Source organism: Takifugu rubripes, chromosome 8 (assembly GCF_901000725.2).
Source record: "Takifugu rubripes chromosome 8, fTakRub1.2, whole genome shotgun sequence".
Classification (NCBI taxonomy): domain Eukaryota; kingdom Metazoa; phylum Chordata; class Actinopteri; order Tetraodontiformes; family Tetraodontidae; genus Takifugu; species Takifugu rubripes.
The window spans coordinates 9,663,747-9,685,134 of NC_042292.1; the positions used below are offsets into that span (position 1 = coordinate 9,663,747).

The following is a 21,388-nucleotide window of genomic DNA, read 5'->3' on the forward strand; positions in this document are numbered from 1 at the left end:
TTCCTTTGTTCTTCCCAGAAAATGTCAGAACTTGTCTGAGAAACACAACAAAGCCCGAAAGCGGCGAGTCCACATCAGAAGAAACACGCCATCAGACCCAGAAACGGTTTGGATTCAACCCATAAATCGGCGTCCAAGTGTTGACCAAGGATTTTTTACATGATTTTAACCACACAACAGTTCTTTGACTGTAGTTTGTTGCCCTCTGGTGGTCTGGGGGAGACATGCAGCACGGGAAAAATATACATCTATACTCAGAGAAATTAGATGTAAAACCTAAAAATAAACAGTAAAAAATTATATTAATGTTTATTGTCTTTATTTTCATGATTTTACAAATATGATACTTCTGCAATTCAACTTGAACTGTGCAACACAATGGCATCATGGACTGTGGACGTACCGAAGGTCGGCTGTGACTCCAGCACACTTTTTTTTTTAAATTTTTTTAAAATAATTTTAAACCAAATTTATTTCATCGCTGATGTCAGCTGGTTTCTCACGAGCAGCTTTAACACGACATTTTTCACCACTGACATAATGACGGCTTGTTGAGTCTCTTTGGATGAGGCTGGCGGGTCTGGGTCAGAATGTTCTGAGACACCAGTACAGAGAACAATGGCATGCAAGACTCACACACACACACTCACTGGAAGATTTCATAAATCAAAAGTTACGGCTGGGACAGCAGAGTCCTCATAAACTCCTCATAGCCAAGAAACTCTGGAGGATTAATGGGCCTTAACTGGGGGGGGGGGGGGTCAACACAACAACTTTTCAAAATAAGCCTAATTTTGGGACATCATACATCTCACTACAATATTATTTAGTCTTCTTAAACACAACTTCACTACAAATGCGTGTGCTTTTGATTTGAAATCAAAATGGGAAAAATAAAGGTTAAACTCTGACAACACTCCACCGAGTCCAGGAAGTGCTCACCTCAAAACAACACTTTCACTTCAATATGGCACAAGCGTTAAAATAAAGACTCCTGAAAGTATCCTGGGTGAGAAGAACATATCAAAAATATTAAGATCATCACATTTTCCCCTCCCCTGACTGGAACATGCAAGTGTTCAGGATGATCGGACCATTTGAGTTGGGACGAGGTGAAAAATCTGGGTCGGTTCACTTTCAAAAACTTTTTCACTTTAGCGTTAAAGACAAAAAAAACCTCTCAGAAATCTCTAAAAGGGGCCAACTCAGAAAATCTGCCAAACCAACATTAAAGGGGAAATCAGAAACATGAACAGCAAACCTACCTTTTTGTTTTAACAGAACAATTCTGAACTAAAACCGTGAAATCCAAATTCCGAGTTTAAAGGTGAATAACCATAAATGCACAGAATTCGGATTTTAAAGTCAAAATTGGAAGATTAAAACAACAGCAACTTCAAGAAGAAACTGCCAAACTTCTGAAAATGAACCCAAGTATGAAAGCGTCTATATTTGAGTGTCAAACTCCCCAAAAGGTTTTCAAAAATGCACATCTCACATTTTCACTTTTCCCACAAACGTGGAGAAATTCTGGCCCCGGGTGCCGATCAGGTACTGCGACACCAGCTGAGCTACGACACCGAGCCGGTTCTCCTGAATCCAAAGCTGTCAATAAGATTAAATATGAGATTTGATGAAAATAAACAGGTTTACAGCACTCTTCCCTCCTTTCTTCATGTGCTTCTGTAGGTGTCAGCTTTGGCACCCTGCTGAGCTCCCCAAACACAGAACAACCAGCCACCTCTCCCTCCATCCTGCTCTCATCCCTTATATATTTCTATCCATATATCTTGGTCGGCACGTTTGTCTCTAAAATGTCTTTTAAGGAGAAAATCTACACGTGAAGGCCTTCTCCTGGTAAACCATTAACCCCACTACAAAACCAAATAAATACGGTTTTCTGGCAAACTGGTCAAAAAAAAAAGAAAGAAGCTTAAACAAAGTAGTGTCTTCATGAAGAAATCCAGTCAGAAGAACCAAAGTAACGTTACATGAAGTTTCAATCTAATGTAGTGGTCGTGTTTTGTTCTCATGTCCAGGCTGACTTCATTTAAACTCTCCCCTCCCCCAACCAGAACCGTTTCAACAGTCTTTGACCTTCACTCGCTCCTCTTCGCCCCGTCAAAATGCTTGTTGTCCACCCAGCGTGGGGAGGGGCTTCATCAGTCGGCATAGTGCATGATGGACTCCACGTAGTTGCCGGGGAATAGGCCGGTGGTCCCGTTCATCACGCCCTCGTACCATCCGTCATCATTCTTCTTGATCACGTAGATGATGGCGCCCTCCTGGAACGACAGCTCGTCCTCCTTGTCTCGAGCGTAATCGTAGATGGCCACCACTGAAGGAAAGACACAACGGCCCGGAATTACACATAAGATCTTTTTTTAAATCTGGTTTCCAAGCTGGAGGGGAAAACAAAAACACCCACCTTTCTCCAGGTAGTTCCGTGGCGCCCAGGGAGGGTCCTCCTCAGCGTATGGGTCACTGTATTCCACCACCGCTGACTCATCTTCATCATCATCTTCGTAGTCCTCTGGTGGTGGAGGAGGTGGAGTCGGCTCCTCAAACACCGGCTCGTCGGCTGGGGGAGGCGGTGGCGGCACTTCTGAAACTACAGGTTCCCGCACGAGCCGTATATTAAAGGCGTGAACTCACCGGTGAGGGAGGCAGAGACGACAGAGAGGAAAGGAAACATCTAACTAGGAGATCGAACCCGTGACCACAGGAAGTAAACATGCGCTTCCCCACGGGCCACGCTGTGTAACAGGAACATCCTTCGTTTTCATGCAGGGCACTGAGGTTCATGCACGTGTCCCCGACGCCCCATTAACGTGATGTGAGCCGCTTCCACTACTGGTTACAAATCTCCAATCACAAATCCTCAGCTAATCAATCCGCAGCAGAAAATAGTCCCAAAAGAATCTTGACAGATTTATTGATTCAACGGAATTATATATCAACATAAATAAGCTGTATCCATGGTGACTGGAGGCCGACTGCTTGTTTATTCCTGCGTGACAGTACCAAAGACAAAGATGGTCATGCTGGGGAAGTCGAGGGGGAGGAGCTACAAGCTACTTACTGGTCTCCTGAACTCGGGCCACGAAGCCCATCAGAGGCAGCTGAGGGGTGATCTGCATGGAGGGAGGAGGGGGCGCAAGAGGGCCAACTAACAGCACCAGTATGAACACGAGGAGGAGGGAGGAGTGAGAGGAACAGAGTTAAAAGAGAGGCACAGAAAGATCAAAGAGAAACAGAGACAAAGATCAAAGAGAAAGAATCAGAGACAGAAGTCAAAGTGGGAAAGGACAAAGATCAGCCAAATTAAAGCCACTTGTGCCTTTTGTATATTTTCGGCAGAATTCAACTTAAACAGCAGAATATCGAATGAGTTATTTTCTTGTAAATTCAGGTTTTCTTGAACATGTCTGCCTCTTTGTTCTGCGGGGGAAAAGAGGCTCGTGATCATCTATCGACCCCAAAAGAACCTGGGAAGTTTCCCCAGAAAAACAGCTGAAGCTGACGATTGAAAAACCTCTTCATGTGTAACTTTAATCTCTGGGTTTTATACCAAAGTTTACATTTTGTAAATCTGAAGCCTGGAAGTTGGTACCTTGGTTCTGGGTCAAGTGTAGACCACCGTTCAACTGGTTCTGGTTGTGAGCCGTGTTGGGCTGACTGGTGACCGATGAGGGTCGGCGGTACGGCAGCGAGCCCCCCACCTGCTGGTTCTGGGGTTGCTGCACGGGTCGATTCATGCTGTAGAACTGTGGAGCGCCTGTGGAGGTGACAGCAGGGGGGCAGAAGAGCGCCGTGAGTAAAGATGATCATCTTCAAGGTGCACTATGCAACCCGTCTGGTTTCAACATAAATTCATTGTTGACCGATTCATTTCGATCCGCTCTCTGCCCTCTCAACAGACGGAAAAAGCCCGGTGGCACCATCTTTATACTGGGCTGGTCCTCCCTGAACCTCTCACCCCACAGAATGAGGAAAGCAAATGAGTGCTGCATTGCTTCTGCAGCCCAGCCGCAGGTAAAACGGGGATCAGACAGGAGCGGCGCGGCATAGCGATGGGAATGATTTGCATAGGTGGGCCTGCAACCTGCGCCGCCGCTGCTCATTAGCATTTAAAGCTGCACACACCGAGAAGTCACATCTGAAGGAACGCTCACCGTGGGCCGAATTTAGAGAAAGAGGCCTCAAATACAGTATTAGGGGATCGGTAGGACCTATATTAAAGCCTCCAAAAGCAACACAACCTTCCAATAAAAATGAATTTGATGGGAGGCTTTTAAGTGAATTTATAAACAGTGTTTATAAGAATGTGGTTGTCACGTTTATTTCAGTATCTCTTGTTGAATGCTTTCAATCTTCTGGAATGTTTTATTTCTATTTTGTTCATCATAATTTCAGCAATATTTGAAAACACTGAGGTGCGGGACAGAAACTAAAACAGGATCCACGGGATCTCTCGTTGAAGGAAGCAAAAATCCACTGCGGGAGAGAACAATGGCACAGTTCATTCATTCATCATCAGCACAGACAGCCGAGGAGACACGGAAGGATGAAGAACAAATGAAGCTCTGACAGATCTGCACAAAGGACAGACTCTTCAGACGCATCCGAGCTTTAAATCAAGGGTAAATGTGTGAGAGGTGAATATTTAGCAGAAATGACAGTGTGACAGCACCAGAAACAGAGTTCTGTCATTTTCCCACCATCAATATTGTCCAGTTAACATATAAAGTGCTGTTTCAGAGCATTTCTCTAAACGTCCATGCAAGCAGCTGAGGCAACATCAAACTCAGTCATCCATCACTGTCAGCCACTCCTCAGAACGGCAACATTAACCGCTGGATTCAATAAGATGTTCATCAACAAAGGCTTTTGGGAGAGAAATTAAGGCTAGATGCCTTAATATGTCAAATATGCCTTTGTATTGTGTCAAAATAACCTGGCGTCGCTGTGATATAGTTGTAAAAGTGTACAAAATGACAGAATCAGCCAGAAGTTAAAATACGCCCAGCACACGGGGGGAAAAAATGCAATTTTCAAAAACACAATTTGTAACCTCGAACAGAAATTACAGATTGATGAAACACAACAAACTCCTGAAGAAAGGTGTAAAAGGGAGAATGCTGCTGACAGGATGCAGAGGGAAAGCAACGTGCACAGCGGGAGGTCTGATGGAGTGACGACAAACGGCGTGCAGTGAAGGGGGCCGGATGGAGGGCGACCACACAGGTGGGACTCACCTTGTGCAGGGTTGCTGTAAGGGGCGGGGCCTGTGCCAGTGGGGGCTGCAGAATTAGGGAGCTGGGGAGGGGGTGGGGGTACAGGCAAGATCTCTACAGGAGGGTTGGGGGCCTGTGGAGGGCCATCTAGAGTAGGTGTAGTGGTGGAGTTTTGGGGAGGTTTAGCGGTGTTGGCGGCTGCTGAAACTGTTATCAGGTTGGAAAGGCGAGAGAGAAAAGAGAGGTGAGGGAAGTCAAGAGCAGGGTCAGCCGGGAGGATCCAGAGTTCCTGCCCGTCACCTTCACAGGCACAAACCCTGGATCCCGAGAGAACTCGTCACACATTAGTCGGGTTAGTTTCGCCTACACGGCGAGATCCTGCAGGAAAGGACGTGAAAGGCGCCGTTACCTGGGAAGGCTGTGGGTGGCGCTGGAGTAGGCACAGCAATGGGCACGCCCACACTTCCACTGCCGCTGTTCTCCCGGCTGCTGCTGCGACTGCTGCTGGGATGGCTGCCTCCGCTGCTGCCACTGCTGACAGCAAGTAGGTCAGCAAACGTGTGAGAACACAACCACACTGGGACGACCACAAAACAAGGGTAATTCAACAGGAAGAAAAGTACACAAATAATACAGCCGCTTTCCACCTGTGCTGTGGCGCTGCAGGCATTAACGTCAGGTACGCTGAGGAGGAACAGGCTTAGAAAGAGGACAGAGACAGCGGCAGCAGGCTGAGGTGTTCCCCGAGAGTAACGTCCTCTCATCACACCGACGCACCCGAGCCTCAGTAATTAGGCTCCGTCGAACCGACCGTCATTCCGATGGTTTCCAGAAAATTAACACCTAAAGGTCGATCTGGAGGGCTCGTTCTCGATCGTGTTTCCTTTCAGGGACACCAGAGAAAAGGTCCTTGCTTCACTTCCTTGTGTGTAATCACTTTTCAGACTGCATTCGTGTGTCAAAACAATGAAATAAAGGTTTGCTTTGTTTGGTCTGGAACAAGGCCCAAATCAATATTGAAATAAAATCCCCCCCCAGCTGTAACGCCAGAACCAGTCAGCACGAACTTGCTTCACAATTAAGATTATTAACGCAGCGGCGTCGAGAGCACGTATGCGTCAGCACAAGGCATTATGTCTTTAAAATGAATGTCACGCTAGTCGAGAAAAAAAAGACCTTAGCAAGGACACATGAACAGGTGATGCAGCAGAAGCAAAACAAAGACAAACGTGTAACAGCAGTGACAGGCAGACGCGGGAGAGCGGTGAGGGAATGAAAATGGAGCGCTCAGGAAATCCTTTCTCTTCCCGTGGTGTTTCCCCCAGAAACCGTATGTTCAGAAAAACGGCATCGCTGGAAACAACAGACCTGGGGACCTGGGGCTGGGAGGACTGGGGGGCATCGCCACGGGGACCGGCATCTCGTCCTGCATTTACGTCATTCTCAGCCCTCTGAACTTGTCTTTGCTTTAGCAGCAACGAAGCTGGCGGCTACAGTCTGTTTCCAGGGCATCAGACCATGACACATACGTCTAACTCGAGTGTGAGTGCAAAGCCCAGTTTTACACACAAGTCTAGAAATGATGAGTTTTTCCTTCTTAGATATTAACTCAGACACTTGAGGTGTCCTTCAGGACTCAGAGGCCACAAAGACTGAGGGTGGGCCGAAAAAAAACCTACTAATCTATGTCATACAACACACTTTGGGAAGATCTCTGTATCTACTTGATCAAAAACATTTTAAGTTCTGGTTAAGAACACTGAAGAACTTCCCTTTAGGTCTGGTCTGTAGTGTCAGTGCAGAAGAGGTGAAGAAGGTGGGGGGAGCAGTGTAGAGAGGCATGCTGGGGAGGGGCAGTGGGTACCTGTACGTGCGATTCCTCTGATTAACAGATGCAGTGCGTGCAGGGCTCTGCTGGGGGTGCGCCATGATGCGCGTCGGGCTTGAGACGTAGTCGTTAGGGACAACGGGTGGACGCACTGGCTCAAGCGTCCTATAGGGGGAGTTGCGCCTGTGAGAGGGTGGGAAAGGAGCATCCAGAGAAGTATGGGGGGAGGGGGGGAAGAGCAAGAAACAAACAAGTGCAAACTTAAAATAAATGGGGTAGGACAGGTGGTGAACATTAGGGTTGTTGGAGTGAATCCACAGGTGATACTGGGGACGGAGACAGGACAAAACTCTGCTGTCTGCAGAATCGTGCTCAAGTGAACAGCTGCCTAATGTACAGATCTAATCCTACACAATCCAGACTGCTTCTGAACATCATTACCTGTTGACAGGGGGGGGTAACATCAGGATGAAGGCAGTACTACATATTTGACCCGGATCGGAATTTTTCTATTAAAATGAATAAATGTGCAACAGTGCAGGTCAAAATGCACTGAGGACACTTTGTTAGAAAAGTTGGAAATGTACTGCTGTCAACTTTTAGCCTGATTACCCAAGATGGATGTTGAACCAGCAGCAAACAGCTCTGGAATCATTTATGCTTAAAACATTTTTGAACCAGAGATTATTAAACAGACATAAAGTTGTCTTGGAAATGTCAGAAAACCAATTCATTTGGGTCAAAGACGTCTTTCATGTAAATTTCCCAGCTGACACCGACGTATGGCCCATCTCTGAGCATGGTTGTCATGGCGAAATGTCACTGTGTGGTATATGAGGCAGCAGGGGTGAATGGGCTGAACAACAAATTAACAAAAAAAGGAAAAAATAAATAAATCAAGATGTCTGCATGTAGCAGCATCATGGAGAGTTGATCACATGCATCTGGCACACAGACCTCGTGTGTGTGTGTCTGTGTATGTATGTGTGTGTGCGCGTGTGTGTGTGTGAGAGAGAGAGAGAGAGAGAGAGCAGACGGCCTGTGGGCCTGTGACAAAAAAACAGTCAAATAGACAATATGAAACACAGAATCGGACAGTTTTGGTCGCAGAAAAAAGATTACACACATGAAGAAACTCTTCAGAACCGGAAAGCAGGATTTTGGACTAAAACACTTACTCATCGCATCATCAGCCGGTGGGGTTTGTGAACTTATTAAAAGGGCAGATGGAGGGACAGCACCAACACTTTGAACATACCAGGTGCGTTGAAAGTGGTGGAAAAGTGTGGTGTTGCTGAAGCGCAGCTGACTGAACATACAGACCATCGGGACAGGGGCACCAGGCAGGAAAAGCGCTTCCTGTTTCGATGTGTATGGCGCTCGTGCTCACATGTGCCTTGTGCTGCAGTGCCCCTCAAAAACCAACACCAACGATTCATTGTTCACAACAAAAACAAAACAAGCTTGAGTTTGTTTCAGTTTGTCCTGGAGAGATCATGTTTCTTGGTAGGAGATGACGAAAAGTCAAGTGGAAGTGGGAAAAATCCCGACTTTTCCCGTTTTACAGTTCGATCCTCAGAGTTTTGAAGAATCACGATAGACTTTTTCCCCCCCAGGTGTGTATTTTAGGGGCTTATCTGTTAGAGCTGTGGGGAAATAAAGAAGCTTTGGCAAATGGAACACACAGAAATTATGACTGAAAAAAATAAAATAATCGGACATCACTGGGGCATCAGGTCCGTTTCAGAGAAATCTGTATTTTTCCCCCGAAAACCGAAATGTTTCAGTGGTTCCAAAATGGCCGCCTTCAAATTAAAAACTGCTTAGTGTTTGATCAGTTTATGACTCGAGGATTCCTCAACGGTTTCAAAAGCTCACTGTCATTCTGTTTGTCTCCAGTTTTCTGTCATCAGGAGGGTTTTGATTCTATTCATATTTTTATTTGCCTTTCTAAGCCCACACCAGACAAGCGGATTTACAGGCTTCCTCGTGAAAAAGGAACTGGTTCAACGTTTGAGTCGCACTATTCCAGCGAAAGGCATTTTACTGTAGAGTTAAGTGTGACACAGACACCCACCAAGAGCAACTCCTGGGGGAGGGGGAGCAGAGCCCAGTTTGTTCTACGCGAGTCAGCACAGGTACGTACCCAAGGGTTCCTTTCCCTGACATGGGTGGGCTGGGGGGCTTCTGTGTCGGGGGGTTGGTGCGGGGGAGTCCGCCTCCTCCTCCAGTCTTCATGTTCTGAGCACTGGCCTGCAGGAGAAGCACAGAGAAGAACCTCAGAATCAGAGCCAAGCTGGTGATGCCTTTCAAACCTGAATTCTCTCTCAACCTCTGCATCAAAGAAAATATGACAGGATTAATCCATAACTGAGTATTTCATCTTACAGGGAATGTGTTATACTTATGGTTTTTCTCTTTACATTTTTTAAATGATTATAATAATTGGTCAACCCACCGATAACGCCAACACGTCTCTCTCACACACACACAGACACACACACACCAGGACAAACGCAGCAACAGCTTAAACTTAAAGATGTAGAGAATGAATGCATCTCCACTGATTTGAACCTCAAGGATCTATGTGCAAAAAAAAAAAACCCTCAACAAAACATAAAAAACTTCACAGCAACTAAAAACAGGCAGAAAGATAGCCCCAAAATGAGGCTTTTACTTTGAAAGTCTTACCTTAAACCTTTGCAACCACTATGTTTGGGCAAAATTAAGTTAGGCAGGCAAAGAGAAAGAGAAGAAATGAGAGGATTAATGCAAAGAGGAGAAAAGATGAACAATGACGGCTGGATTCTATTCAGATAACGGGACTGTGTTGACATCTTAGCGCTCATCTTTGTGTTACATGACAAGGTTGGGACAAAGCAGCACCACTTTTCTGAAGTTTTCTCTGCTCTGTGATTGTTTTACGCACTAGATTTTTACACAACCTGCTGAATTCACATTAGGACAAAGAAAACTGTTGGAGTGACTTCATTTTCTGGCGATTAAATTTGACCACCCATACGCTGCAGAAACCCCAGCCCACTCCCGGGGTAAAGAGAGAAGTGACCACCTTGACTCCGTGGCCCATGTCGTCCAGCATGCTGTAGTCGATGGGCTTGCGGATGTAGCGCACGGGCCTCTCAGGATTGGCGGGGGCAATGATCTTGTGCGTGCGAGATGTGTTTTTATTAGTCGTAAGGATACCAATTTCACGCCGGGCCACCTTCTCTTTATGGATGTCCACCGTCTACAGGCAGAGGACAGAGCACGGGATGTTAAAGATGATTTAATAAATAAAGAAGAAATAAAGAATATAGCCGTGGACAAGGACAGTGAATCAACCTGTGAGATGTGATTGATGGATGACTCCATACGGCGGAGCTGCGACGCCTGGATGTCGAGCATCTGCAACACATTGTTGGCGAGTGTGTTGATCAGGTAGGCGACGCTGGCCAGAGACTGAGTAGTGTAGTTCTTGGTCTCCTCCAACGCCCTCTGCTTGTCTGGAGACTAAATGACAAGAGAAAACAGGTTGAGTCAAAGTTTTTAAACACAAAACTTACAACATTGAGGGTTTTGTTCCTTTAATCCTTAACAGAAACCTTGTTTATGGACCAAAAAGCAGCTGCAGTGGTGTCACCAGTAGCTCAACTCGACTGAAATCATCCACAATCACACAAACAAGGTGAAGAAATGTGAGATTTGCCACCTGGAAGCATTGTGCAGGTTTCACTTTAGCAGAAAAAGACTTGATTGATGGCATGAGAGCAGCGGTAGGACTGCGGGACACCATCCAACTGGTGGAGGATCCACAACTGGTTCTAATGTGGGCCTGCTGCTTCTGACCAGTTAACGTTACCACTGCAGTTTTCTACCGGCGGTTGGACACAAATATGCCGTTTAATATTGAATGAATGCTTGAAGGCTGTTTCAAGGCAGAACATTGGCTGGTTCATCCACAGGGTCAGATCCTGTATCCGGTGATTAGGGATTGACTGTCCGATTGATTAGAAGCTAATATCGCAGCTCAGTTGGAGGCACTTCTCACTGAAGGGAGCTGCCAAAACCCTACAGAGGTGAGTTCTGTTGCCAGCCTGTCCAGGATGGTCTCCTTACAGCCACAATCTGGTGTAAAAAGGACACACGAAGAGCAGCCTCAGCGCCAACATGCTGATATGTGTTAAACCGAGCCCGCTCCGCTCAGATAAACACCGTTGGAAGTGACAAACAGCTCTGTGGAGGCTGAGACACTGCTGGAGAATGAGGACGGACAGGTTGTGTGATGAGCTGAGGGGTGCAGCCGCAGGGCCAAACCCATCCTCTGCTCCACCTTATTCTACTATAGCGACATCAATGAAACAAACCAAAAACAAGTCGGACTCGCAGCCTCGCATGTGACATACTTCACATTTTTGGGGTCATTCAGCTGATCGGGGGCCAACTGTTCATCACCTCTCCTAGATTCTCAGTGTGGAGCACAGAGGAGTCAGAGGTGGAATTCTGCAGCGGCCAACCAAGAAATCACAATTTGCTTTGTCGAAATATGACAAAAGATCAGAAGCAAGCCTTTCGCAAAGTAAACACAATATACAGTATATTTCATTTAATAAGCCTCGTTACAATATTTTTTGCACAATGGCTCCACAAATTGATTTTAAGAGAAACAGGAAATGCATGGAAAAAAGCGGGATATTGAAAAGGTCACTGTATGGGCAGAATCTGTGTCCTGACCCGAATAAACCACCGGTCCCTGGTGCCGCCCACATGAGATCTCACATGTTCAAACGGGACCAGCACCGGGACCTGCTGCTCAACGTGGGTATCAAATCTCTGTCTCCGCTCCTGCAAATGGTGAGACTGAGGAAAAGACCGGGGCAGCTGGCACCACATCCTTCCAACACCCACCTCCTTCATCACGGAAGGAACCGACCTGTCAAACCTGATCAGCCTCCATCAGGAAGGCGTCGGGATTCGCATCCTCCGGACCCAGCAACAGTGTGTAGGAGGGTGAAACTGTGCGGACACGCCACAGATCTGCTGCAATGATGGAGGGATCGAACGAACCAAAAGTCACATGTGCGAGCCAGCGTCATGTCGCTGCATGTGCAAGAAAAGAAACGTTTAAAAAACCGCCTGCCGAAACATGGCGTGTCGTGAGCATTCCCAGGTGCCAAAAAAAAGGCGACACATAGCAAGTGCATCGCTGGCACTGGCGTCCTGGTCCTGCATCATAAATCTGCATCTGCGCCTCGGTAGCAAACCTGTCGACTGGCTTCAATCTGCGTTGTTGTCCGCGGGCTGGTACACGGCCCCGGCAGGTATGCGTTCCATACCCTTTGAATCCGTTCTTTGGTCTCCTGGTTCCACTGAAACGTCGCTAATTCCGAGCAGAAGTTAAAGGGTTAGTCCTCGACGCTGGACGCGACGTTCTATGCAGTGGAGGCGAAAAGAAATCAACCCCAAAGCGTCCCCCCCACACCCCCACACCTTTACACGAAGGTGGCTTTAATGGGAGCTGGCGTGTACGAGTAAAACTACAGCGACGGGCACCTTTTTTTTGCTTTAGCTCACTTGCGGGGTCTACGTGTTAGCTTGAGCTTGCTAACATTAGTAGCTAGCTTAGCATAGCGTTGTTTCGCCCCCTCTTCGACACCCATAAAATGAGACCCCGCCGCATTTCCTCGCCACCTACCTGGACATAGTTGCTCTCGCAGTACTCCGCTACTCTCTCCAAGTTGGTGAAGCTGTCAAGCAGTGCACTTCGCCCTGCTGGAATCTCTTCTTCCAGAAGCATTTGTAGCTCCGCCATTTTCACATCTTTAAGCGGAGAATCCCTCTGTCCGTGTGTACGTGCGGGCTCACTAGCGCCGCCGCGGCGGAGTGCGGTAGCGCAGGGAGCGAGCCGACTTTCATTCATGTTATTTGTCAGTTTGTGGTTTAAACGGGACGAGAAATTCAATGACCTACGGACTCAACGGTTCGTCTTCTTTTCAACACATACGACAAAATAAACAAAGACAACCAGGAGGGAAAATTAAAGAAAAAAAACCCACTTTAATTAAAAAAAAGTGTCAGGGTTCTTTTGAAGGCAGGATCAGTTGTCAACATGTCTGGTTGAAGAGGCTCTTCTAATTTCTCAAACTAAAGGTGATCCAGGTCTCGTCTCTGGGTGTAGACACCAGCTCCGATCGGACCTCCATCAGGGTGTCCTTCAGCCGGTGCAGCTTGAGCTGCCGCACCAACACGCTGAGCAGCACGGTTGCCACGGTGTAGGCGAACCTTTTAGACGACAAACACAGCATCGGTACTGCTGCAGGACGCCTGCGGAGGACACGGTGAGTCGCTGGTTACCTGAGCTCCGGACACGTTTGGCTGCCAGAGAATCCGAGGAGATGGAAGCTCTTCTTCACCGATTCTTCTTCAAATCGATCGGGGTCGAATCTGTCAGCAGGTCAGTCAACAACATGATTCATAACACTGCCTGATGACAACAAGTTAGAAGAGTTCTGCTCCACATTCTGCTCATCTGTATCGCATGTGTACCTTTGAGGGGCGAGTGCCTCACCTGTACGGGGCGTTCCACGTGTCAGAATCTTGCAGGATCACTCCCAAAGCGTAGATCACCAGTGACTAAGACATAAACAGGAAAAAGGTCAATACAAATGCTTCTGAATCATGAAAGAGAAGTTCTCTACTATTATTTTTTTTAAAATAGGCACGTTACTTTCTCCCTACATTAAACCTGTAATCCAGATATCAGGCACCTCTTTGGGGATAAGGTGTTGATCCACTTTGCCCTCGACCTCCTGAAGACGAGCAGCGATGGGGGTCAGCTTGGCGGTCCTCAGCGTCTCATTGAGGACTTGCTGGCAGTATCTGTCCATGTACAGAAGCAGAACGATGTTGTCATGCTGCTGTGACTGTTGGGCCAGATGGATTTAAACCAGCTCCTGTGACTTCACCTGAGCTGAGGGATCTTCTCCAAAGAAACTGGACTTGAACCCAGTACCTCTTCAAATTCCTTGTACAGTCTGTCCTGAACTTCCTCTGAGGTGGACAGGAAATGAAGCGCCCAGATGCACACTATCAAAACACAAAGTCTAATGAGAACAAGGTGCTTGTCTGGTAAATAAACACATTTCAAGAGGCTGTGTGTTTGTGTTTAGTGTCAAAATACATGATTTCCTCCAAATTCTTCCTACTCTCCTAATTTCGAATTACTTTTTTTGATTTTTTTGTTTGGTGACTCTAATCCACTTCTACATTTATTCTGAGACTTCGGATTTTTGAATTTATTCACTGAAAGACTTTTTTTTTTTGCATGTGTTGGGTCAAACGAGCTCCACTCAAATGAAAAGGAAATTAAGTCTTCCAATTAAACATATTTACAGGATTAGAGGTATGAAAACGTTAAATAACCATCATAAACAGTGGTAAAATACCGCCCTCTTGTGTATGAGGTCGTTATGGCAATTGTGTGGTGTATATATTTGGTGAAGATGTTAATAAAACTAAATAATTCTATGGAATAACTACATAACTGATCTGGTGATTTCAACTTACAATTGGCTGTGATGGCACATCCGGCCAGCATGAAAACCATGCAATCCTCCATGATCTGAAACCACAACAGAAGGTTCATTTCAATCCGTTTCCCCATGTTTTAGAGTCAGAGAAGTTTTCCAGGTGTCTCTGGGGCGTTCACCTGTCGTTCTGTCAGGGTGGACTGAATCAAACTGTCCACAAACACCGATTTGTTCCTCTGGGATTTTCTCTCCTTCACCACTGACAGCAGAGTGGACTCCATCTCTGACAGAGCTGCAACAAAAACGCAAAGGCTGCAGACGTGTCCAGGGTGACCAAGCCTCTCACCTAAAGCAGCTGGGACAGACTCCAGCCCCCCCCACCCCCACTATGGGAAAAATCACTCGAAGATGGATGGATATGAAGTGCTAATAGTTTCATATACTGAATATCACAATTCGCATCTTCTTGAGGAAGACAGCTGCCTGGCTGAGAGAATCCACCTGCTCACCTTTCTCATAATGGCCTTTTCTGCTGGTACTCTTCTCCAGTGAACCATCCATGTAACCTTTGCCAATTTCTGACCAGATCTGGAAAATTGGAAAATATGTTTATAATCTGAAGTAATTTAGTTAAATATTAACAAATAAACACAGCATGACTCACTACATCATGGTTCTTGCGGAATGCAATGACCCGGGCGTCTTCGCTGAAGCTCTCTCCCAGTGCCAGTTGAGTGATGGTCTTCATGGCCAGGACCAGTTGGTGGGCACAGAGAGGGGTATGTTGATCCTCTGGGAAGGACTTCCACTTTCCAACAAGCTCGTCTACCAGCTGAGAAAATACGGATGATTAAACACAACAAAGTTTTCAAAATTCTGAAAGACACCTTTGGAGGCTTCATCTGAACCTTGAGGACAAGAGGGAAGTTGTTCTTTAGTGTGGTATCAATGGCCCCCTGGTACACTTTCTTCCTGATTATGCTGTCTGTGGAAGCACCTCCACCTCCCGAGTGGTAACCAAGCAAAGACTTCAGCATCGTCTCAAAGGAGTCCGCTGTGAAGGAACCAACAAAGGTAGAGATGTAGCGCAACAGAGTCCTCTGTGAGGTGGACAGCAACAACTAGGTGAACGTACTGCTGTGGTTGGGATTGATGTGTTGCCGGAGCTGCTGCAGGGAGCCCAGACTGACCACGGGCCGGCTGCCGAACCAGAACGATGCCACAGGCCCAAACTCCTGGTGCAGACTGACCAGGAACTCATGGAGACTTCCTCGTCCTACTATGTCCTGCAGGTTTCCATCTCTGTCAAGACAGAGGACCAGAACACTCGATAAGCTATAAAACCTCTCAAGAACCTAGTATATATTCATATACTATATATATTCAGATATATAAGTAAGCTTCTGTATTCATGTAGCTTACTTCTCATCTGTAGGATTGAGACCTGGGATTCCAGAGGCTCTTCTGGATGACTGAAAATCGTGATGAGACATTTAGGAATGTAGAACTTTCACCTTAAAGTCATTATACAGCACTGGTTCAATGCACATGTGTTCCGTCCATTAAAGTGCTGCTTCTTCAGTGACAGTCGTGTAATGTGACAGTAACAGACCTTAATGTTAAATGCACCAGACTTCAATCCTCGAGTCATTGTATCTTTCCTAATTTACAGGTAAGACATAGAAATGAACTCCCTCCAAATGAACTCTAAGCTTCCAGTTCCATAGATCTAACCGTTATAACCTGTTCAATTAGGTTAATGAGTTACTTATGCTTCTTCGACGCATCTGGTGAACAAGCGGTTCATGATACTAAACGATTAGTTTAATTTTCCAGGAAATATGACTCAGAAACAACTACAACAGAAGGTTTTTGATGCATTTTAGACGAACGTTAAATATTACGGCTAACTTCAGGCTAGCGAACTCACCGGGTACAAGTAAAGTACAGCGCCGACCAGAACGATGACGAAAGTGACGGCAAAAATGGCAAAGTCCAGCATGACTTTTTCCTTTAAATGCAACTAAACTTTAGCTCATAGGTGAAACTGCATCTAAGTTGAAACAAGCCTTTAACCTAACAGGATTTGGGTTACCACGTCAACAAGCCCAGAACGCTCTTGCATTCTGCCTTTGACTGAAGTCGCACTAATGGATCCCAGAGAGAATCGATGCCGGACTAATGGATCCCAGAGAGAATCGATGTCGCACTAATGGATCCCAGAGAGAATCGATGCCGGATAATTGATCCCAGAGAGAATCGACGTCGACTTGGAGTCAGGTTACACATCGAAGTTCAATGACGATGGAGGTTAAGATTAAATTCTCATATTGACGATCAATATAATAAAACTCAGAGCAAAATAATTGGAAAATTTCCTCAAATGTCAAAAGCTGCTGGTTGGAAACCAATAGAGTAAAAACGTGGGAAAAAATACAACAGAACCACACTGAATAGATTATTAATTAGAGATATAGAAACCTTGAAAACTCTCTTCCACGCAGATATTTGTTGATAATTGTGTTATTAAAATTTAACTTGACAAATCTGTTTTTTAACCTCAGTAATCTCCTATAGAGAATAAAACATATGCAAAACACATGTGAATGTTTTAGCTTTATTTGTCTTCCATAACGCTCAGTATTTACAGTAGAAACGAGATGCGGCATCAAATTAATATTTAACTGCCTCAAAGTAGAACACAGACATTATTTAATTGGCTGGATGAAAATGAGGTATGATAATGTATAAATAAAAATGTATGAATAGTTTAAAACAGAAAATTGGCCAGCAACACATTCACAGTTTTCCTGTCAGAACTGTACAAAAAAAGTAGCAAAATTCCAAAAACTAACAAATGCTTTCATCAGGCATTCATTTCGGATTTGTCCTCTGGTTTAGGAGGATCGATCTCCATGGTCATCAGATATCCTAAGGAGGAAGAAGAAAAACTGTCTTCAAACATTCCATGTAAGAAAAGAATCCAAGCTGCTCCCAGGCTGGAATATCATTGCTGAACTCCTGATTCCATTCTGCTCCAAAGTCCGAAAATCAGAAGTTGTCTCTTCCCACTGACCTTCAGTGAAGTCCTTCTCAGGTCTGAAGCCAATGAAGATCCAGGCCACGCCGACCAGCAGCGCCACCACCAGGTTAATAGTTACCCATGGGTTCAGAACCTGGTGCTCTGAGCCTGGAGGCCTACAGAACAAAACAGAACCTGAGCGAAGCTCTGCAGTTGGACGTGAGAGATGTGAAGATCTGACAGGAGCAGGCAGGTTCTCACCACAGTGTAGCGTTGGAGGTGGCGTACAGGTTGATCCGATCGCTGGTCATCTGCTGGCTCAGACTGAGAATCAGCGCTGAGAAATACACTGGAAAAACCCAAGCCATCAACTCAACCTCAGATCATGTGCAAACACTAATATTAATATTCAGTACTCATCGAAGATCGGAACGCTAATGTACCTAATGAATTTAATATTTAACATTCACGTGTATCTGTCTCTAAAATGAGTCATTTTGATCAAAGAGAATCAGATTTTAGGAGCAGATGATCAAACGTGGACTCACAGAAAGCGGCGAGGGCGACAGCGTCCAGCGTGATCAGCTCCCTCAGGGCCAGAGACGCGTTGCCCAGATTGACTCTGAGAACACATCAGCTGAACTTCACACACACGCAGACGGGACAACAGCGCTGCCAACTTGCTGTTTACCTGTCGAAGGCGGCCACGGTGCTGACAGCCAGCAGCAGGTAGAGCAGACACTGGGCGGGGTACGCCAGGCTGTGGTACTGCTGCAGCAGGTTGGTCAGAGTGGTGAGGTGCTGGCCCGACAGCATGTACACCACCACTACGTTCCACATGGCGAAGCCCGCCAGAAAGCCGTGACAGTACAAACCCATCACTCTAAATCAGCAATGTGACAGTTTCAACCAGAACTTAAACGCCTCCATTGGGGGAGAGGGTTCATTTTTGTCATTGACGTGTGTTTATGCGCACCTGAAGCCTTCGTGAACTCTCACAGAAACATCTCTGGTGGTCCAGGCAGGCGGCGGAACGTGCTGGAGGTCAGCCATGTTGTCCATTTGGACACTGGTTTTCCTCCAGTCAGAGGGCTGGAAACGCTCTGCACGCAAACAATCCCATTTAGCATGTGAAACCATCCGTGAGTGACGTTCTCACTTGTTACTCACTGTTCTTCTCTACAAAGAACCTCGCCGATGGCTGGCTCTGACCCTGATTTGGGCCCAGTGCCAGATGCTGCGGCATAGGAGGAGGTGTGTCTGTGATGACATCATCATCTTCGATGTCCAATTCATCAGGAAGCTGCGACTCCATCACCTTTGACCTTCTGAAGGTTAAGAAGTTGAGGACCACATTTCAATTTCAATACCCTAAACATGTCCCAGCTATTCTCTTTCATCAGCTGATCACACTTCTTACTTTTTCTTCCGTGACTTTTTGAGCACTCCCTCTCCGTCCGCGGCCCGATTGGCCGCGTCTTCACTCACCAGATCTGCTTGGTCGTTGTCAAGGTCTGAACGCATCAATCCACACATTCTGTCTCTCTGCTCTTTGATCTGAATAAAAACTTTCGACATGTCAAATTACCTATCGTTGCAGTTTTCTTCTTCTTCTTCCTCCTTTTCTCCAGCGGCGCCTCTGTCGAAGAGTCTCTGGTGAATTTGTCGCTGGTGTGAGATTCCGTCCGGCTGCTGAGTCGGCCCATCTCCGTGTCCTGGTCTGAGAGCAACAGTACGTCTGATGATTGGCTGCAATTAATTACTACACTGGTTTAAAAAGTATTCATTTTATTTAACTCCTAGCATTTCCACACTGGATGAAGGTTTGATTTCAAAATGGACAAAAAGTTTTTGATTTCTTTCCCTGAGAAAATTCTCACTAAAACAACAAATGTTGGAGTTAATAACTTCAGTAAAATCCCCGGTCTCTGCTTTACGTACCTTCAGAGTCATCTCTCCTCACTTTCTTCCTGTGTTTGGCTGCAGCGTCGTCACTTTGTGACACGCCAGCTGCACCCTGACTTCACGTTTTAATGATAACAAAGAATAAAATCTGGTGAGCACAGACGTCATCATTTAAGTGGACATTAGAGCGAAAATGTGGACTTACCTCAGCATGGTGGGAAGTGATTTTTGTCCCCGCTGAAGAGACAAAATAGAAAAATCGGTTACAAGCAGGGTCTAAAATACTTGACAGGGTTAAAGCTTAATTAAAAACAATACTGATTCCAGCAGGAATCATTATTAATTTCTGAATAAAGTGCCAAACTACTAAAAATCACTTCATGACTAAACAATTACCCTTGTTGTTTTAGCTTGTTATTTTTACAGAAATTATGATGAAGAATTCTGATGATGAATGATTTAACATGGAAATTCACACATTTTCTCTAAAATACAGGACACTTTTTTTTAAACATAAATAACACAGATATTAGATTCTACCATGTTTATGATGGCTGGAATAAAAAGAATGTGGATGTGACTACAGGAAATCTCAAAATACTGATTATTGTTGTTTTTATTTGTCAAACTAATCGATACAGCTATTATGATCCAAACAAGCCACAAGCTGGAACAGCCATAAGCCATCCCGGTTCAGTCATTACCTCCTTTTGTTGTTACACAGTATAAGAACGGAACAAAACACATTTACACATAATCAACGGTGCCCATGAAACAAATCATCGTGAATCTCAGATTCCACCAGAGAAAGTCACAAGTTGGAGAAAATTTCTGCATCAAATAGACATTTTTATAGATCTAAACTGGAAAGAAATAAACCCCCCCGGAGTCTTTCACAATGAGATCTTTTCCCTGAAATCTGGTGACCAAAAAAGGTTTAAACGTACATTAACAACTAACTGAGCTTCAATACAAACGAAGCCTGTGAGATATTAAAACCTTACCACCGTCTGTCTGACCATCCCAGTTTAACAGTGGATTCTGTGTTGACAGAAGCAGAATAGCACCATGAATGTTAAATCCTGGGCTAAATCTCTGCTAATACACCTGCTCGGATGAGGATTACTCGGTGCAGAGGTCAAACCAACCTGTGTTAGTGTCTCACAGATTTCCTCATACTGACGTGCGCGAAAATGAATATAAAACCCAACTCACTGAAACGTCCTTTAATTGAAGTAAACGATTCAAAAGACATAAAGTAAAGCCTCGCTCTGTTTCATGAACTCACGTGTAAAAAATGAGTAACAACTCACCGGTGGCAACGGCGGGAGCTCCCTCGGTCGCATTTTCTGTCCACGAAAACAAACAAACAAAAAAAGACAAAGAAGATCTATGAGCAAGACACCCTCTTTTGTGATTAAAGACATCTCTGAAGCTACGCAACAGTTAGAATTCTCCCTCAAAATCACTTAGAATTGAAAAATGAAAGACTTCATTTGAGCTAGCAGGAAATGCTGAGAGAAATGAAATTACCTTTAATCCCGTGTCCATAAAGATTCTCTTCAACCGACACGTTTGGATATTCGTCCACCTAAATGTCTTCTGGTTGTCGAACACATTTATGTACACAATCAATAAATCTGAAGCCAAATTTTACTTTTTGCTACAGAAGTGCACACACGGAGCACGCGCACGGATGTTTACAACCATCGACTTCCTTTCACCTTCAAAATAATAGGACATACCCAGGGGAATTCTTCGGTGGAAGCACACCAATAATAATGATGATGGTAGTAATAATTCATTAATTACATTTTAGAGAAATATTGTGTACCCTTATTCAACTTTCATGGAAATTATTGAGTAACTT

At 45.3% G+C, this 21,388-nt stretch overlaps 3 protein-coding genes across 19 annotated transcripts; all 3 read right to left on the minus strand.

Moving 5' to 3' along the window:
- Positions 1–295: 295 nt before the first annotated feature.
- Positions 296–12,933, minus strand: abi2b (abl-interactor 2b). Of its 15 annotated transcripts, none has more exons than XM_029840149.1 (12): positions 12,758–12,933; positions 10,408–10,575; positions 10,136–10,312; positions 9,757–9,774; positions 9,212–9,318; positions 7,102–7,248; positions 5,647–5,768; positions 5,259–5,444; positions 3,614–3,778; positions 3,083–3,169; positions 2,429–2,611; positions 296–2,338 (listed from the first exon to the last, which is right to left on the minus strand). In XM_029840149.1, exons 1-12 carry the CDS (start codon positions 12,872–12,874, stop codon positions 2,163–2,165), a joined length of 1,653 nt encoding a protein of 550 aa, XP_029696009.1. In that variant the 5' UTR covers positions 12,875–12,933; the 3' UTR covers positions 296–2,162. The 15 variants fall into 15 exon arrangements, with proteins under 15 accessions (XP_029696009.1, XP_029696008.1, XP_011604712.2 ...); XM_029840148.1 differs by having other exon boundaries at positions 5,647–5,771; XM_011606410.2 differs by lacking the exon at positions 9,757–9,774.
- A 166-nt stretch (positions 12,934–13,099) lies between these two features.
- cyp20a1 (cytochrome P450, family 20, subfamily A, polypeptide 1) lies at positions 13,100–16,753 on the minus strand. The gene is made up of 13 exons (XM_003966666.3): positions 16,522–16,753; positions 16,014–16,063; positions 15,727–15,893; positions 15,500–15,645; positions 15,256–15,423; positions 15,101–15,179; positions 14,771–14,883; positions 14,629–14,683; positions 14,028–14,148; positions 13,830–13,941; positions 13,631–13,695; positions 13,417–13,506; positions 13,100–13,344 (listed from the first exon to the last, which is right to left on the minus strand). Exons 1-13 carry the CDS (start codon positions 16,591–16,593, stop codon positions 13,194–13,196), a joined length of 1,389 nt encoding a protein of 462 aa, XP_003966715.2. The 5' UTR covers positions 16,594–16,753; the 3' UTR covers positions 13,100–13,193.
- A 439-nt stretch (positions 16,754–17,192) lies between these two features.
- On the minus strand, positions 17,193–21,377 carry LOC101070204 (transmembrane protein 237A-like). Of its 3 annotated transcripts, XM_011606416.2 has the most exons (14): positions 21,264–21,377; positions 21,052–21,120; positions 20,832–20,867; positions 19,724–19,755; positions 19,555–19,634; positions 19,202–19,333; positions 19,034–19,127; positions 18,784–18,941; positions 18,590–18,716; positions 18,305–18,496; positions 18,162–18,235; positions 17,875–17,962; positions 17,668–17,789; positions 17,193–17,522 (listed from the first exon to the last, which is right to left on the minus strand). In XM_011606416.2, exons 1-14 carry the CDS (start codon positions 21,321–21,323, stop codon positions 17,458–17,460), a joined length of 1,329 nt encoding a protein of 442 aa, XP_011604718.2. In that variant the 5' UTR covers positions 21,324–21,377; the 3' UTR covers positions 17,193–17,457. The 3 variants fall into 3 exon arrangements, with proteins under 3 accessions (XP_011604718.2, XP_011604719.2, XP_011604720.2); XM_011606417.2 differs by lacking the exon at positions 21,264–21,377 and having other exon boundaries at positions 21,052–21,232; XM_011606418.2 differs by lacking the exons at positions 20,832–20,867; positions 21,052–21,120; positions 21,264–21,377 and adding an exon at positions 20,523–20,744.
- Between the last annotated feature and the right edge of the window lie 11 nt (positions 21,378–21,388).